We start from the raw sequence: 19,707 nt of genomic DNA, 5'->3' as shown, positions 1-19,707 counted from the left end.
TGCTAATAAACAGAATCATTAAAGCATGTCATAGTGGGCTGATGGGTGGTGGAGCCGTTCCATTACTGTGAAACCACAGCCTCCAACTGTCTTTTAAATGATGGCGAAGAGAAATAGGCTCTATTAAAGGCAGCAATCAAAGCCGCATCACCACTAGCAAGCATGTCACGTAGCTAATTCAATCTCACAACCCATGAAGCAATTAATTCATGTCAATACAAATATACAAATAGTCTCTTTTTTGCCCATCTGTAAAGCGGAGGTCTGTTTATTTGCACATCTTTGTGCCCCTGTGTGAACCTGAGAAGAGAAGAGCAGGTGTAATTGGGTGTGGAGAAAAAAAAGGGAACCTTGTGGTCTCCCTGGCTAAATGAAATCAGACAATCTTCTCCTCTCCATTTCCTCCCAAGACAACAGGCACATTGTAGTTCCCCCCGTCTGCCTACCCCCTGCCCCCATCCTCCCTCAGGTTTGTTATTATCTCTTTGATCAAGCTGGACTCCATGCGACAGATGATGGCATAATGATTATTTGCAGAAACCGGCCTCTTTTCGATAGCCCGGGAGCTGGTACTTGGCTATGCCCATTGCAGCTAGCTTAAATCAATTTAGTCCCAACCGCACTAAAACATACACAAGGAAAAAAAAAATCTCTAAAGGGGTTTGAGTGCTCTGGTGCTTGGTCAGTCAGCAGTAGCTTAGAAAACGTTGAGGATCAATGCCTCCTGCGGTAAATCATTAAGCCCCATTATTTCTGTAAAGGGAAACTCACGAGAGAATGCAAACCCCAGATGTGTTACCACCCAGATAGCAATGACCACGGGCTAAATGAGTTTCTCTGGGTCAATATCTCAATGTGGAGGCAGTGGACATGCTGAGGAAGCATTCTTGGCTTGATGAAGCAGCTCAGGTGGAGAACAGGGTCTGGGACCAGCATGTGCGCCGCATGGAGTGAATCTGAGAGGGAAAGTGATAAAGAAAAATGAGTGGGGGTGAGACAAAGGCTTTCTGATTGTGGCTGCGAGTTGATGAAAAGTGGGTTCTGGCTCGTCGGGGTCCGTAGGCGTGAAACCAGTCTGCATTTAAATGCATCTTTAGAGAAGCACAGAACCTAAAGAGTTCTGCTGCTCCATCACCCCCCTTTGTTCCCAAACCTCCTATTCCCAGTCCTATCTGGAGGGGTTGTTGCTTTGAATTTTGATGAAAGAAAACCCGAATTCTTCTCCTTCCTGAATTCCCTCTTTACGCCACTTCATCTCCCCTCCTGTCTCCATTCATCGTCACATGCCTTTAAGGTTTTCTGATAATAGCATCTTAGGTGACTGATGGTTTTCAGGTGTTTGTAGTGTTTTGCAAAAGACAGATAATGCAGGAGTTGTTCTTAAAGTAGAAATATGAAATTTATCTTCAGCATACAATCTAAAAAAAACAAAAAAAAACAGGCTGTTTATTTATAGATTTAAGAAAAAAGTAGACAAATAAAAACAAAAAGAAAACATCAGACAGTCAGACTCCTGTCTGCTGTTACACTGGAATAACGAATGAGCGGTTGGAGTTTTTTTCAATAGGCTGTTGACACATCAACATTTCCCTTGGGTAGGTATACAAGTCTCAGTGCATCTTAGTGCAGTGGAACAGTAGAAGTCATGTTGTTGTCAAACATGCCCCGTGTGTAATGGGTGACACAGTTTGCGATTTTAAATTTAAGGCAAACAGAATCAATCAAATTGCTGACAGAGACAGACTTGCGCTGGTACATCATATATGCAAGCTATCACTGAGCAGGTCAAGGTAGAAAGTGCATATGCTCCTCCGGACGGTAATCCGTCATAATGCTGCAGATTGGCCAGGGAGTAATGAGCCTTTACATTACAGTACACAGGGAGCTGATACTGCGGAGTGCTATTTTGCACAGTCAAATTACAGTTCGATTTTCACCTAACAAAGACTCAGCAACATTCACCAATCAATAGGTGTCAAAATGTCCCCCGCTTCTGATAATAGATCTGACAAGCACAAAAGGAAGTGTGCCAAATCTACAAGCATAAAGAGTCAGTGGGTAAGGCAGGGGATGTAGCGGAAGGCAACAAGATGATGGAAAGCATCAGAGACAACATAAAAGTAGCTAGAGACACTTAAGATTTCCTTCTCCTCCTCCTTTTTTTTTTAAACAATAAAAATACCATACCCAGAACACCTCTTGTAATATATTCTCTCTAAGATGTAAGGCATTGAGGCGTCTGACAAATGTTCCCTTTCTATGTCTGCGTCCACAGTGTTTGTCAAAACAACAGAAGCAGAATGATATTCCGAATAAATGAAGAGTAAAGCGCACCATGTCACAGAATTTCCCATTCTTGACATCTGTTGGGCTTAACAGATGCTGCGCTCGGCTGCCTACCCGGGCTTTCTCTCTGAGTCAGCCAGGCTCACCAGTAAGCCAAGGATCTGACTGGCTGTGAAAATTGAGCCTGATGGTAATTGATTGCACATAACTTGTGTGCTTCAATTAAAGAAAGTTAGTAGCGAGTGAGGAATTAAAAAAGTTTGAGAGCGGAAAAGACGTGGCCATCCATATTTGTCGCAGCAGCCTCCTTCAAGGTCAGTTCACTGCCAGCGGGCACCGGGAGGGGAGGAGGTGGTAAAAAAAAAAAAGAAAAAAAGGGGAGTGGGGGTGGCTGACAGAGTGAGGGGCCAGCCTGACAGCTCGACGGGGCTGATGGCTCGCTGAAACAGACACTGGAGGACGGCTGGGGGCAGATAGTCTGGGGTCGGCTGGTATCAGGGGGCGTGGTCCATGGACGGTCCAGAATCATTGTCGTCAAAGTCCAGAGGGCCTGCCCTTGGCTCTGGAAGCCTGAAAGAGAGAAGAGACAGAGACCATTTTTCACTCCTTCCTTTCACAAACATCTGCATGATGCCACACAAAACATCACACACACACACTGTCATTTTGGAAATATAATAAACCTCTGTGAAATGTAATCAGCTTCAATCAAGCTACGCCTTAAGTAGAAATCATCCGTTCTGTCGGTTTTATATTAGCGGCTCTGCGGTGACAGAGACAAAGTGGTAGCTAAATTGCAGGGACCTGTAGCAATCCGAGCCGGGCTGATAGATTCATTTTCACTGGAGACAGTCTACACTAATCATATGCTCTAATTGGACAATGTCGTAAGGGTGATAGAGCACTACTCCTCCCTCAGAAGCAACTCTTGTCTAACTTCTCTTATTCCCCTCCTCCATATTTCTCATTACAATTTTCCCACTGAAACTTTAGCTCCACATCCATCCTCAAAAGACTGTATGTCAGCATTTTGCAAATACACTCTGACTGTACGGGGATGCTGTTTAATTCAACGAGATTCAATGTGCTTTAAAGCTATGCCATTTAATTTTGCCATTCAAATGTGTCTTTTAAAACAATCACTTTCTATGACCTTGGACAGTTCGTTTGCATTTCTAAAATAAATTTACTGTCATCTATCAAAGTGAAACTCAAAAAAGAGATTATTCCACATAAATCGCGGATGTCATACAGTTTTACAGAGCACAAAATTGAGAAAGGACACATTAAGCGCTATGACAGCCTGTCTGGGTTTTTTTGTTGTTCAAAATGATATTAAGGACTTTTCTACTTCAGGGTCAGATTCAATGTAATCATTACAAAAATAAGCAGTATGTGTATGCTGGTCTTTAAGCACCATTGTCTGACGCTGATATGATTAGTTCTGTGTGTATTTGGTTATGAACCTCAGTATTGGGAGGTATAGGATCTCTGATTCATCCATACCGTTCAGTCAAAGTAATCATAGATATTGGGGTACAGCATCTGGGGACCATGATGGTAACATTTTTCTTTTAATCCAGACTGAAATATCTGACATTAAAATTATACAAACAACATACCTAAAAATGAAAGGTTTACAAACCAACTGCATTAAGTCTTGATAGGTTGGTGGGACTTGATGTGAATAGAGAAAAACCTTGAACCTCTAAGCACACATACTCTTGTTGTATAAAAAGTAAACTTCTGATTGAAAACAATCTCTATATTAATTTCTGTATAGTTTCTCTGGGTCAATATCTATAGTTACCATTTTCTCCACTCCAAAGAATCCAGATTAACCTGTTGATTTCATGTGTGCTATCTGATGATATTCCATGTGTGAGGGGGAGGGGTTTCTATCTCTTATCTCTCATCCCCATCCATCTCTTGCCTCTCACACTCCTCTCACACACTTGCTTCAAACACAGCTCCACCTCTGACGTCTCACTTTCCCAGCTCATGTCACAGGCGTCACAATCTTTGACAAAAAATCCTACACATTGGGTGAGCAGGCGGCGATATCTTTCCAGAGCACTTGCTTCTCAACTATTCCTGTCTGACACACTTCTGCTGGCAGAAACAAAGAGCTGCTTCCTCTCTCCCTTCCTCCTGCACCTCCTCCCGGAGCACATCACCAGGAAACACAAAACTCGCAACAGGGCATCTCATCAAAGAGCTGCCACGATTGTGAGCGCACGTGGATGTGTATTGTGTACTAGGACAAGTGTGTGTGTGTAGACCTGTGAGCCGGAGACTTGTTAGGGTCCGGGCAGCTAAGCTGCCGGGACACTATTGTATTCCTAGGAATTCTTCTTCTTTCTTTCTTTCTTTCTTTCTTTCTTCTTCCAAGGAAGTCATACTTCCCATGGGCGAAAACTCACCAAACTTCACAGAAACATCCGACCCCATGCCAGATTCACTCAACTCCAAGGACATGTGCCCCCCCCTCCTAGGGGGGGCACAATAAGCGTTTAAATTTAAAAACTTTAAAAATTCCTACCAAACCAACGGTAGATGCTACAGTGTTGAAACTTCACCACAATGTAGCCTCAATACTGCTGAAACTTTTGTCCACTTAAACTCATTACAAATTATGAAGTCCATCACTCTGTTTTTTTCAATAACTGTAAAACTTTTAAAATGTATCTCCTCCCACAATTTTTGCTCAATTGTCACCAAACTTGCTACAGAGCATCTCCAGACCGTCCTCCACAAAACTTGTTTCTCGGATTTTTGATTAAGCAAAAATTGAGCCTACAGTGCATGAAAACGTTTGACTGTAAACACTACTGTAAACATATACCATCAAATTCTTGCTAAATACATTTTCAAACTTCCTGAAAAAAAACGAGAATATTCTGGAGTCATGGTTAATGAAGTTTGGCAAATATCAGAATTTTAATTCAAAAACTGAATTTTTGAGAACATTTTGAATTCTGCTCTCATGGGAACAACTGCAATCAATGTGAGTGTGGAATTTTTAAACATCAGATTTTCTCTTATGAAGCAAAACACTTATCATTAAAAACAAATCACCAACATTTCCATGCTGTCAAGATGCAATTTATGTATTATCAGATTTTTGTTTAGATGACTGAATTATTGACATTTTGACCATTTCATCACAACAGCTGCCCGGGCACTGGCTCACCTGAGTGGATAAATGAAGCTACACAGCAGGTCTCACTACCAGCTAATTAGCTCAGCGAGTTAAGAGCTGGTTCTTCGTGTCAGAGATTGTGAGTTCGAGACCCAACAAGGATGATGATGACAGATCAAGATGTCACATATCCTCAAGCTGTTTTGCTGTCTAAATGCAATTTATGTATTAACAGATTTTTGTTTAGATACTTTTTGAAATCTGCCTTGACAACAGCTGCCCGGGCACTGACTCACCTGAGTGGATAAATGAAGCTACACAGCAGGTCTCACTACCAGCCAATTAGCTCAGCGAGTTAAGAGCTGGTTCTTCGTGTCAGAGATTGTGAGTTCGAGACCCAGCAAGGGAGATGATGACGATGATGATCCAAATAGCTTGGACTGGACCATGTGCGAACGCTCTTAACATCTTAGACTCATAGTAGATGTTTGACAAATACATATCATTATTTTACCTCAAAAACTGATTTTTTAGGGTCCGGGCAGCTAAGCTGCCGGGACACTATTGTATTCCGAGGAATTCTTCTTCTTTCTTTCTTTCTTTCTTCTTCCAAGGAAGTCATACTTCCCATGGGCGAAAACTCACCAAACTTTACAGAAACATCCAACCCCATGCCAGATTTACTCAACTCCAAGGACATGTGCCCCCCCCTCCTAGGGGGGGCACAATAAGCGTTTAAATTTAAAAACTTTAAAAATTCCTACCAAACCAACGGTAGATGCTACAGTGTTGAAACTTCACCACAATGTAGCCTCAATACTGCTGAAACTTTTGTCCACTTAAACTTATTACAAATTATGAAGTCCATCACTCTGTTTTTTTCAATAACTGTAAAACTTTTAAAATGTATCTCCTCCCACAATTTTTGCTCAATTGACACCAAACCTGCTACAGAGCATCTCCAGACTGTCCTCCACAAAACTTGTTTCTCGGATTTTTGATTAAGCAAAAATTGAGCCTACAGTGCATGAAAACGTTTGACTGTAAACACTACTGTAAACATATACCATCAAATTCTTGATAAATACATTTTCAATCTTCCTGAAAAAAAATGACAATATTCTGGAGTCATGGTTGATGAAGTTTAGCAAATATCAGAATTTTATCTCAAAAACTGAATTTTTGAGAACATTTTGAATTCTGCTCTCATGGGAACAACTGCAGTCAATGTGAGTGTGGAATTTATAAACATCATATTTTCTCTTATGAAGCAAAACACTTATCATTAAAAACAAATCACCAACATTTCCATGCTGTCAAGATGCAATTTATGTATTATCAGATTTTTGTTTAGATGACTGAATTTCTGAAATTTTGACCATTTCATCACAACAGCTGCCCGGGCACTGGCTCACCTGAGTGGATAAATGAAGCTACACAGCAGGCCTCACTACCAGCCAATTAGCTCAGCGAGTTAGGAGCTGGTTCTTGATGTCAGAGATTGTGAGTTCGAGACCCAGCAAGGGTGATGATGATGATGATGACTGATCAAAATGTCAGTTGTCCTCAAGCTGTTTTGCTGTCTAAATGCAATTTATGTATTAACAGATTTTTGTTTAGATAATAGAATTTCTGACTTTCTTAAATCTGTCTTGACAACAGCTGCCCGGGCATTGACTCACCTAGTGGATAAATGAAGCTACACAGCAGGTCTCACTACCAGTCAATTAGCTCAGTAAGTTAGGAGCTGGTTCTTGGTGTCAGAGGTTGTGTGTTCGAGACCCAGCCAGGGTAATGATGATGATGACATATCAAAATGTCAGTTGTCTTCAGCATGAAACACAAGACAATTGTCCTAATGGTGGCATCACAGCAAGCCTATAAATTTAAAAATTCAAATAGCTTGGACTGGACCATGTGCGAAGGCTCCTAACATCTTAGACTCATAGTAGATGTTTGACAAATACATATCATTATCTTACCTCAAAAACTGATTTTTCTTTTTACTCTTATATTTTTGTCTAAATAACTGGATTTTTTATTACTTTGTGTTTGTTTTGTGGTGATGTAATTCCAGACCGAACATAGGTGGCGGTATAATGTCCTTTAATGCTGACTGACACCCTCCATTTAAACTCAAGAAGGAGAACTGAAATCACTTCAAGCTGATCCAGCTGAGAGTATTCAGAGAGAGAACGAGAGAGAAAAATCACAGCAGAATAAAAAGAAAGATTAAACCAAGAGAGCAGTAATTTAAACTGGTAAGGATCAAATTTGTCTGTTGGCTTGTAAGAATAACCTCATACTTAGGGAGAACTGTTATTTATATTTCAACATGTATGAAGTCCAGGTAATGAAATATTAAAAATAACTTGAACACTTAATGAAACAGTGCAAATTCCTTTCAAGTCTCTTTGATTTATTCAGAACAGAGTTTGTGTTTTTTCTAATTCAAACTAAGGCAGAGCAGAGAGTAGCCTACCTAATTAGAGTGATAACACCTGTGCAACAAGCAGTGCTGTGTTGTGAATGAGACCCAGTGCCTGTATCATTTTCCCTCCTCTGACATTATGTTCTGAGTCTTGAAATATTAACAAACTAAATAGATTTACTGTCTCTTGAAATTGGTTCATGTGCCTTGCCTTCTGTGTATTTTGTTTTCTAAACAGTAATTTTAAAGATGGTTATGTTATGTGCTCATCTAGTTTTCTTTAAAGTGTAGCTACGATAAATTTATACCTGACAATCAGAGGAATTCAATCCGGTTACACCTCATAAATCAGCCCACGTTGGGAAAGTGGGAAAAGGGTACACTCTAAAATGTGGGCTGACTTAATGAGTGTTACCATTAATCCTTACAATTTCAAAACACTGCTTTTCTGACTTGACTTTAACATCTTTAAATTGTGATTGTGAGGAATTCTAATGAATCAGTTGATTTCCAGTAGGCTACAGTCTGGCACATCAGGGCCAGACCACCACAGCCACCACCCACAGGGCACACATGTCATAGTGGCCCCGGACTGTTCAATACATACATAAAAGGTAAATGTTTTCGAAACATTGTAATGATTAAGTGATCCTTCATTTTTTGGCTGCTGTCTACATTATGTAATAGTTATGCTTATGTCAAAGTATCTCAGGAGGTTGTTAGTACTCTAATCTACTGGAACATTTTGAACAGATCTTCCTCAGACAGTTTGTGAAGAGAGAAAGCACAGTGCTTTTAACAGAGGTGGCAGTCAAAATCAACAACACCTGTTGACTAAACAAGAGAAACACAGCAACGCCACAAGAGAGCATCCTCACAGACATAAGTAAACAGGAAAAAAAAAAACATTAGAATTGTTATATGATTTCACATCAATATTTAAAATGGTTAAATGTGAAAATATCAAATGTTTCTAATTTTTTTCCCTTGTTGGTCTTTCATTAAAGTCCCCCTCCCGCAACCCTTTTTGGTCATTTTAAAACCAGCTCATTAGCAATGCACCTCTGGAGGGTGGGCGGAGACTGCGCTGCTCTGCACCCGCTCAGCCACCCCACCCCACCCCCCGCTCGCTGACAGCTGGACATTGTACAATTACAGATTCACCGCATTTAGCATAAAACTCTACACTGGGATTCAATCCCAGACTGAAACATAGTCCTTGCTCATGGTGCAAGCTGCTCTACCAGGTGAGCTATACCTGTTATACCTTGACAACTACACCGAGCTGGAAAGCCTTTGACCTCTGAGCCTGATGCAGAGCGGGGCGGGAGCTTGTAGCACTAGTGCCCTCCCCTGAAACTGCCAGTTTGCGTCTGCCATTGGTTCCCAGCTATTTGAAGGCAGAAAAACTCGGAAATGCAATTTTGCACTTCCTTTTCTGCTGATATGTGCTCTAACACAAGAAAAATGCCACAGGAACATTTGAAAAGCATGAAAAACACGATTTTCATGGGAGAAACTTGTGGATGCTTTTTGTTGTAACATTTTTCTCATGTTGGTTGGCTGAAACAGATTTAATGTTGTATTCTGATACCCCCACCTTTTCAGACCTTCCATGACATAGAGACTGATAGGAGATTTTTTTTTTTTTTATGTGTAGCCTAATATAGGTTTTTGAATGCAGATTGTGCCTGTCCACACAGACCTAAGTATGCAGAATGTGGATTAGATATTTAGCTAATATTTCTGCCTGGTTAAGGTTTTTAAACATTTAAAAATTTCACATTTAACTATTTTAAATTTGGATGTAAAATCCATATAAGAATTCTTATTATGTTCTCTCTCTTGTGATGATTCCCTCGGCATTGTGGTGTTTTCTCTTGTTTAGTCAACAGGTGTTGTTGATTTTGACCGTGCCATCTTTGTTAAAAGCACTGTGCTTTCTCTGTTCACTCCTACCTAAGGAAGATTTATACCTGAGGAAGATTTGTTGATTGAAATGTTGCTTTAACAGGTTGGTCAAAAAAATCCTAGCTATCCTATCATCACACTGCAGTTCTCTGACTCAGCAGCTGCGTCGTCAATTCCTCCTGCTCTTCAAAAAAGGTGTAAATCACGGTACACCGGGTCAAAATGGTTGTAAATGTCCGCACTTTTTCCCGTCAGGTGATTAATAGACCCAAATTTGGCGGAGAAAAGTGCATACACACAAAACGGGGGGAAAAGGGTGTAAAAAAAGAAAAAAAAGGTGTATCCACAATGATAAATAAGGCCCCTGCAGTGTACAGACTTTTCTCTTTATCCCACAGTGAGTGTTTTTATGTCCTGACGCACATATTTTCCTGGTTGTACACACTTTTGGCTCCTTTATAATGGTATGCATAACCATTTGTCCATTTTGTAGCTACCTGGGTCAGAGGTCAACGGCAAGAGAAGGAGCAGCCCAGGCGTCCTTTCCTCTTGGCTCTTGCTGTTCCTGGGGATCCATAAACACGCAACTAAACTAACAAACTTTAACAAACTAAGCTATCTACTAAACTAATATGTATATGTAAATTAACTTTTAATTTCATCCCTCTAGAAAGAAGAATACCTATCGAGATACTAGTAAAAGGTATGTTGATTTGACTTGTATGGTTTCTTTGAAATGGGTTGCATTACCATTAGTTAAAGCAGCAGCTGGAGTTAGCAGTCCCCACCCTCATTCCCGAGTCAGCAAGTCATCTCCTTCAGATGGGCAGAGGACTGACTCTTGATGGAGTTCTCTCTCCTCATTAAATAAAGGTTGAAGGATATGAGAAATTGTGACTGACCAAACACTCTATAGAAGTGAATATAGAACTATTTAAGACTTGTATTAACAACAAAAAAAATCACTTACTTCTTCTTTAACAATGTTACTGGCAGGACTACGGGGCCAGCCTAGTGAGTGAGTGACTTTAGTGAGTAATGGGTTAGCTCAATGCCACTATAAATAAAAATAAAAAAAACATTTAAAGTAACCGTGAATATTTTTTGTTTGGAATTGTTTGACCCATAACGATATCATCACATATTGAATCAACCGCCAACATGCTAAGTAACACTAATACACATCACCTGTTACTGTATGAATTATATGGTTTACATGTGTGATGATGTGCCCTGGCTGCTTGGCCAAAGGGATGTCCCTTTGGGTGACTGGCAAGTGCGCATGACTCTTACCCGGGAGGTGTGGGTTCATTCCCCGCCTCTTCACCTGGCCACACATGCTTGTACACATTTTTTAGGGTTGAAGATGTGTGACTAAAATTAAACTACACACACACACTCAAATTAATTCCTCAAGTGCATCATTACAGTGATATATTTTTTGTGAATAAACTGATTTCTAATTTCCAATTTTCTGTTTTTAGATGCCACGCAAAGGTAAAAAGAGTGAGACAATGAAAAAGCGAAAAGTTACAGAAGGAGCTGGAAAAGCTTCAAGTAGCTGTCTGAGTGACACAGAATCTCCCAAACCTGCCATTCAAGGTAAAACCAGGTATAAAAAAACTTACGCGGATGTCCTGAAAGGTAACATTAGTTCATCCTCCACTGGAAATAATGTTGGTCAAATCCCTACAACATCATATGCTGCTGAAAGTAAGCTGCCTGTACAAGGCTCATACCACCAGGGTGATGGAAGGTTCAGTATAAATGCTGGCATGCAATGTGTTGCCAACAGTTTCAATGCAGTTGTGAAGAGCACCATGAAAAGCATACTCACATGGAACACTGATGACATTCACTCTGTCTTGGAGGATGGAAATAATCTCTACTCTAGTCTACGACAAAAAGGCAAGATAAAATCTAAAAATGGATACATGCTTGTGACCGAACTACCCAACATCTACAGGCTCGGTAATGACACATTTTCACTTAATTTGGGTGATCCTGTTCTTGGAAAACTTGGTATGTCTATCTACGATGATACACAGGACTTTCTGCAGCCTTTGGATATGGCATTGCAAACGGTCTTCATTGATTTCAATGCATGCTTAATAACTATGAAGAGTAGCACATTTATGGTAAGTAGAGATGGCAATTGGTTTGCTATATTTGATCCTCATGCACGCAACGAAAGAGGTCTGGTACATGGCAACGGAACAGCTGTTACTGTGTATCACAACAACTTTGCTGACGTTCTTCGACATTTGAGAGAGCTTGCATGGTCCCTTAAAATGGAATTTGAAGAGTTATTTGAGATAACTGGGTTGCAAGTAGAAAAGTTAAATCGCACTGAGGAATCAAATGCAGAGCAGTCTAGCAGCCAAGCTAATTCTCTGAAGACACGACTTTGGAATGCTCTCAGACAACGTGATGAAGATGTCACTGTCAAAGCATTGACGGAGAAAGTGGTCATATATGAGGTTGAAACCCTTGGAGATGTAATACCACATGATGAAAATGATGACAAAGAAAATGGACAAGGTTGTGTTGATGATGAAAACCCTGCCAAAGAACTGGTTGTGAAGAAAATCTTGACAGAGGAAATGATGGAGGTTGAAACCCATAATGCTATCAGACCACTTGAGGAATCTTGTGATGTGGTTGTTGTTGGTCATAAAGAACCCAACTTTGTATTCCTTCCTATTACCAGACAGCAGCAACGAGAAAGCTGTTCAAAATTGAAGATGGAAGATCAAACAGTCTCTGAAGACAGAAACTCATTCAGTCCCATGGGTGAACCATGTGATACCAAGTCCATAAACGCTGATGGAAACTGCTTTTTTAGAGCCATCTCTTTCTCTATTTGTGAAGAGGAAAATCAACATAATAAAATCAGAAAAAGAGTTGTGAGTCATCTGAAGCAAAATCACTTGACATTCACTCCTTATTTACGCAACGAGTACTCTTCAATGGATGATTATCTGGCATCTTCTCGCATGAAGTATGTTGGCTCATGGGCTACAGAACTTGAAATTTTGGCTACAGCTGACTTATTCAACATCAACATTTATACTTACAACGAGGACAGGTGGAACTTGTACACATGTGAACAGCATGTTCAACACGTGCCTTCCAACTGTGGTGCAATATATCTGAAGCACTGTAATGGAAATCATTATGAAGTTGTTACATGTGTAAAACATAAAAATGATTCAGCAATATGTGCAGGAATTTGTAAAGAAGAAAATGATTTTCAACACGAAACACGGTGGCAGAAAGTCATCAGATCCCAGAGAATCAAAAGGAAACCTGAAATGGACCCAGATTATGAGGAGAAACTTGCAAAAATGAGAAGAAGGTACAGAGCTGATCCTGACTACCGGGAGCATAAACTTGGAAAAAGTAGAGAAAGTTATGCTGATCCTGACTACCGGGAACAGAAACTTGAAAAAAGTAAAGAAAAAAGTAGAGAAAGTTACGCTGATCCTGACTACCGGGAACAGAAACTTGAAAAAAGTAAAGAAAAAAGTAGAGAAAGTTACGCTGATCCTGACTACCGGGAACAGAAACTTGAAAAAAGTAAAGAAAAAAGTAGAGAAAGTTACGCTGATCCTGACTACCGGGAACAGAAACTTGAAAAAAGTAAAGAAAAAAGTAGAGAAAGTTACGCTGATCCTGACTACCGGGAACAGAAACTTGAAAAAAGTAAAGAAAAAAGTAGAGAAAGTTACGCTGATCCTGACTACCGGGAACAGAAACTTGAAAAAAGTAAAGAAAAAGGTAGAGAAAGTTATGCTGATCCTGACTACCGGGAACAGAAACTTGAAAAAAGTAAAGAACGTTATGCTGATCCTGACCATCGAGAACAGAAACTTGAAAAAAGTAAAGAACGTTATGCTGATCCTGACCATAGGGAACAAAAACTTGCAAATAGTAAAAAACAATATTTAAAACAAGCTGAAAAAAATAAGAATATACTTAACGCAATTCAAAACTTCAATAATACAGTTGCCAAGAACCTTGCCTACATTTGCTGTGTTTGTCACAGACTCTTGTTCCGAAACCAAGTTATTCAGTGCCAAGTGGAATCGTATGGAAAGACAAGTGAAAATGCTGCATTAGCCTTCAAATGTATTACAACTACATACTTGCATACACCAAATGAGGAATGCGGTCTTGAGTGCCATGTTTGCACAAGTGAGAGAGACAAACTGTGGATTTGTCATTCATGCCATGGAAAGCTACAGAGAGGTAAAATGCCTGAAGGAAGCACTGTCAACGGCCTTCATTTACAACCAATTCCATTGGCATTGAAGTGCTTGAATTCTCTCGAGGAACATTTAATAGCTTTGAACATCCCTTTTATGAAGCTTGTCCCTTTGCCTCGTGGAGGACAGAGTGGAGTTTGTGGCCCAGTTGTTTGTGTACCTTCTAACATCAATGATGTGACAAGTATTCTACCAAGAGAAGAAAGGAGTAATTTGATCATTAAGGTAAAGCTTAAAAGAAGATTATCATACAAAGGCCATTATCAATATCAGTTTGTTAGAACAGAACATGTTAAAATTGCTTTGGAGTATTTGATTAAAAACAACAAGTGGTATGCAGATATAGAAGTCAATAATCAATGGATTAACCCTCTTGAGAAAATTGAAGAAGTGGAAGATGAATTTGAAGTTGAAGATGAGCCAACTGAAAATGATCGATTGGAAGACAATGACATGGATGAAAAAGATGACTCTGGTGTGCATGAAGACAATGAAGTTGAGGAGGATCTGACTTACACTGAGCAACAACAAGGAATCTTTCTGGATACATGTTTACAACCTGTTGACATCGGCCAAGAAATTTTGGATCATCATTTTGACGACATCTTTTGTCTTGCACCAGCTGAAGGAAATAATCCTGTCCAGTTGTTGAAAGATCTATCAAATGAAGCTAAATGTTTTCCATCCTTATTTCCAACTGGAGGTCCGACTTTCTGTGATGAAAGGCCAATAAGAATTACACTTGCAAATTATTTGAAACACAGAATTTTAAATGCCGATGGAAGGTTTGCGCAAAATATAGACTATGTATTCTATTCTCAATACATTTCTGAACTTCAACAAATATTATCAAATGTTTCAATTGCTTTGAGGAAAGGGTTCTCTAATAGCCTTAGGGATGTCACTGCAAGCACATTGACAAATAAAGAATCTCTTCAAGAGATATTAAAATTTGATGAGGGATACAAATTTTTGCGACCTGTCCGTGGAACGCCTCCTTTCTGGCAATCGGTCCAAAAAGATTTATTTGCAATGCTGAGACAACTGGGCATACCAACTTGGTTCTGCTCTTTTTCTTGTGCTGAAATGAGATGGAAGGAAATCCTACAGACAGTTATGACACAACAAGGCATCAATAAGAATATTGATGAAATGGACTGGCTGGAAAAGAATAATTTATTGAAAAGAAATCCAGTAACTGCAGCTAGAATGTTTGATCATCGTTTTCAAACATTTTTAAACAAAGTTATCTTTTCTGATGCAAACCCGATTGGTAAGATAAAGGACTATTTCTATCGTATCGAGTTTCAACACAGAGGATCTCCTCATGCTCATTGCCTGTTTTGGGTAGATAACGCTCCACAGATTGACAAGGCAGAAGACAAGGACGTTGTACAGTTTGTAGATCGATACATCACCTGCAAAAAGCCATCAAATGATTCAGACTTGGAGGAAAAAGTTGCAAGTGTTCAAAAACACAGTAAAAGGCATTCAAAAACATGTAGGAAAAAAGGTACAACATGTAGATTTAATTTCCCACGTGAGCCCTCTTGTCAAACATTTATCTGCAGAAATAAGGCAAATGAAGACCAAAAAGACAAAAAAAAGAACCAGAATACTTCAAATACAGATACAGTTGTCAGAATGTCAGATGTCAGAAGACCCAGAATGTCAGAAGACCAAGCTATGGCTATACTGACAAATCTCAAAAAGGCTTTGAGCAACGATGATGTTGAATCCCTCAAAACTGAAGAATTATTTGAAAAAATTGGAATATCTCAAAGTGATTTTGAAAATGCTCGCACCAGACTCAGTGGCAAAACCAGTGTTGTTCACAAAAGAAACCCAGATGCTTTGTGGATAAACCAATACAATGAAAATCTCCTACAGGCCTGGAATGCAAACATGGATATCCAGTATGTGGTTGATGCTTATTCTTGTGTTGTATATATCATATCATACATTTCAAAGGCTGAGAGAGAAATGGGATTACTCCTGGAACGAACACAAAAGGAGGCAAGAAATCAAAACCATGATGCAAAACAAGCCTTGAAAGAACTTGGTACAATTTATCTCCATAACAGAGAAGTATGTGCTCAAGAAGCTGTGTACAGATTGACTGGTATGCCGCTTAGAAAATGCTCACGAAAAGTACGGTTCATCCCAACAGGAGAAAATCCTGTGAAAATGAGTAAACCACTACATGTATTGCAACAACAGGCCCAAGAGGGAAGCATTAGTGACAAAGAATTGTGGATGGTCAGCTTGTCAGACAGATATCGAAATAGACCAGATACTGAAAACCTGGAAAACATGTGTCTTGCAAGTTTTGCTTCAGAATACAGGGAGTTGTCAAAATCTGAAGTAAATCCAGCCAAAGCGGAAAATGATGACAACATTGTGAAATTGAAGGAGAACTTTGGCTATATGAGAAGAAGAACTAGAACTCCAGCAGCTGTTGTCAGATATGCCAGACTGTCTCCAACTAAAGATCCGGAAAAGTATCATCAAAGTATTTTACAGCTTTTCTTACCGCATCGAAATGATTCCGATCTGAAACCACCACTTTTTGAGTCATATGAGGACTACTATAAACTTGGAACAATAGATATTGATGGAAATTATCATTCAGTGCAGTCTATTGTTGATGGAAATAGATGTCTGTTTGAAAAAGAATCTGAGAAAATTGACGAGTCTAAAGAAATGATCGAAAAATTTGGGGTGTTGGAAGATGTCTGGGGACAGATATGCCCTGAATCTGAAGTTGAGCGTTTGGAATGCCAAGAGATCCTACAAATCCAAAAACAAGACTTGAATGAAGAGGGCAATGTTGATATGATTCCTGATCTGATGATAAATCATGATGTAGCAGTTCTTTTTGAAAAGACCAGATGTGAGATGTCAAGAGATGATGCACTTCGTCTCTTACAGTCACTAAATGACTTACAACGCAAAGCTTTCTACCAAATAAGACGATGGTGCCTAGCCAAATGTCACGGTGATAACCCAGATCCTTTTTATGTTTTCATAACAGGTTCTGCAGGAACTGGAAAAAGTCATTTGATAAAGGCAATTCAATATGAATGCTCACGGATATTGCAACAGACAACAACGAATCCGGACGATGTCACTGTTCTTCTGACTGCCCCAACTGGTGTAGCAGCTTATAACATTGGAGCTACAACAATCCACAACACATTTCGTATCAATGCTCATAGTAAGCTACCTTATCAACCACTTGGTGAAGAACAAATCAACACACTGAGAGCAAAACTAAGTAACGTACAAATACTGATCATTGATGAAATTTCAATGGTGGACCAGACACTTCTGTCTTACATTCATGGACGTCTCAGACAAATAAAACAAACGGGAGATTATTCACCATTTGGTAAAGTATGCATCATTGCTGTTGGTGACTTCTATCAACTTCCACCTTGCAGAAATCGGCCACTTTACGATGAATCGCATCTGGTTAATTTATGGGCAGATAATTTTGCTGTTATCGAACTTCAAGAAATTGTCAGGCAAAAAGATGTATCATTTGCTGAATTATTAAACAGAATAAGGAAGCTGAAGAAGGGTGAACCATTGCTTGAAGCTGATATCCACATGTTGAAACAATGTGAAACAGGAGAAAAGAAAAATGTTATCCACATCTTTGCAACAAATAAGGAAGTTGACAGTTACAATGCAGAAATGCTGAGTAAAACCTGTAATGACATAATGGAGATTGAAGCTCAAGATTTTGAAAGAAATGCTAAAACTGGAAGATTGGAAGAGAAAATTGGCCACCACTCAAATGTATTCAACACCTGCCTGAAGAAATCTCTTTCTCTGGGTGTAGGTGCTCGTGTCATGTTGGTTAAAAATATCTGTGTGTCAGATGGTTTGACAAATGGAGCCTTTGGAACTGTTGCTTACATTGACAGTGATGATGAATGTTTTCCAAATGCAATTTACATTGTCTTTGATAATCCAAAAATTGGACAGAACCAAAGGTCTAAGGTGTTTCGCAGGCCATGTATACCACAAAATGCAACCCCTATAAAGCCAGAGGAAGATCAAGTCAATAACCGTGGAGGCAAAAGAAGACAGTTTCCCCTTCGTTTGGCCTACAGTTGTACTGTGCATAAAATGCAAGGTTTAACAGTGGACAATGCAGTTGTTTCTCTAAAGAAGATATTTGCACCCGGGCAAGCTTATGTTGCTTTAAGCAGAGTCAGTTCCATCGAAGGACTTATCATTGAAGATTTTAAAGAATCTGCCATTTATTGCAATGATAAAATTCAAAATGCTATGAGCAACATGCCACAGTTCATTGAAGTGGAAGATAATCCTGCACATTTACGTCAGTCTTTCAAATTGGTTCTCCATAACATTCAAAGTTTGAAAGCACATATAAAAGACTTGATTGCAGATGATCGGTTAATTGATGCTAATTGTATTTTTCTTTCAGAAACATGGTTGCACGCAGATGAAAACACTGATCCACTACAAATCCCTGGGTTTGTATTACATCATAGACCAAGGTTCAGCAGTTATGACAACAGTAACGATGTGCTTTCTCAATTGAAACAACGGTCCAGCGGTGGTGTAGGTGCATACTGCAGAGCAAATATGAAAGCACAAGTCAGTTATCCAGTTTGCAACATTGAATGTTTACATATCAAGTTCCCTGATAATGAATTGAATGTTGTTCTTTTATACAGACCAAGCACATACCCAATAAGAATGTTCAAGAGGAACCTATCATGTCTTATAAATAGTTTGGAGAAGGAAGAAGGTGGCAAAATCATAATGGGAGACTTCAATGATAATATTCTATGTTCATCATCAATTCTGAAGATATTGAGTAAATATGGTTATAGCCAACGTGTTTTAAATGTTACTACTGAGGATGGTACTCTCATTGATCATATTTATATGAAAGCTGTGCAAAATGTTCATTTAGCCGTACTTCCAACATATTACAGTTTTCACCATGCAATTTCCTTAATCTTTTTTGAGTAACAAGTCGAAACCAAATGTTCCATTTTACTCAAATTTGAACTTTTTCTCCCATTTATTTTCTACAACTGAACTTGGAAGTAAACCATACTGATCTGAACTATTGTGGATGGATTGAAACTACAGTAAAAGAAATTTGATGAAAAAAATGTGACAAAAGAAATTTGACGAAAAAAATTTGATGAAAGAATTTTGACAAAAGAAATTTGATGAAAGAAATCGAATGAAAAGGTGCACAGTGATGATGCAAATTTCTTTAGCTCACACACATGGCTGACTCATTGTTCTCAGTGCACCTAAATGGACTGAGATAGTTATAGCCTAGTACAGAATTAATCCAAGGTAATCTAATCATTTTTCATCTACAACATAGATCTTGTTATGAAATCCACTAAGTACTGTATATCAACCTTGTATACTCTTCATTTGGTAAGTAGACTTAAGATGATGAGTAAATATGGTTACAGGCAACATGTTTTAAATGTTACTACTGAGGATGGCACTCTGATTGATCATATTTATATGAAATCTGTGCAGAATGTTGACATAGCTGTAATGCCAACATATTACAGTTTTCACAATGCAATTTCTTTAACATTTTTTGCATAATTGGCAAAAAAGTAATCTATCTCAAATTTGAACTTTTTCTCTCATTTTTT

General features: G+C 39.1%; 1 protein-coding gene across 1 annotated transcript in view; it reads right to left on the bottom strand.

The window, feature by feature from the left end:
* Window positions 1-1,424: 1,424 nt before the first annotated feature.
* The window catches only part of trim44 (tripartite motif containing 44), a 78,025-nt gene continuing 59,742 nt past the window's right edge, over window positions 1,425-19,707 (bottom strand). Inside the window, exon 6 of the mRNA XM_085779630.1 lies at window positions 1,425-2,856. Within this exon, the coding sequence (XP_085635756.1) occupies window positions 2,781-2,856 (76 nt within the window). The 3' untranslated portion in view covers window positions 1,425-2,780. The remainder of the gene's footprint in view (window positions 2,857-19,707) is intronic.

Source organism: Trachurus japonicus, chromosome 6, assembly GCF_045865225.1.
Source record: "Trachurus japonicus isolate A0001 chromosome 6, Traja_1.0".
NCBI classification, from domain to species: domain Eukaryota; kingdom Metazoa; phylum Chordata; class Actinopteri; order Carangiformes; family Carangidae; genus Trachurus; species Trachurus japonicus.
This window is presented reverse-complemented; position numbering and strand designations above follow the sequence as displayed.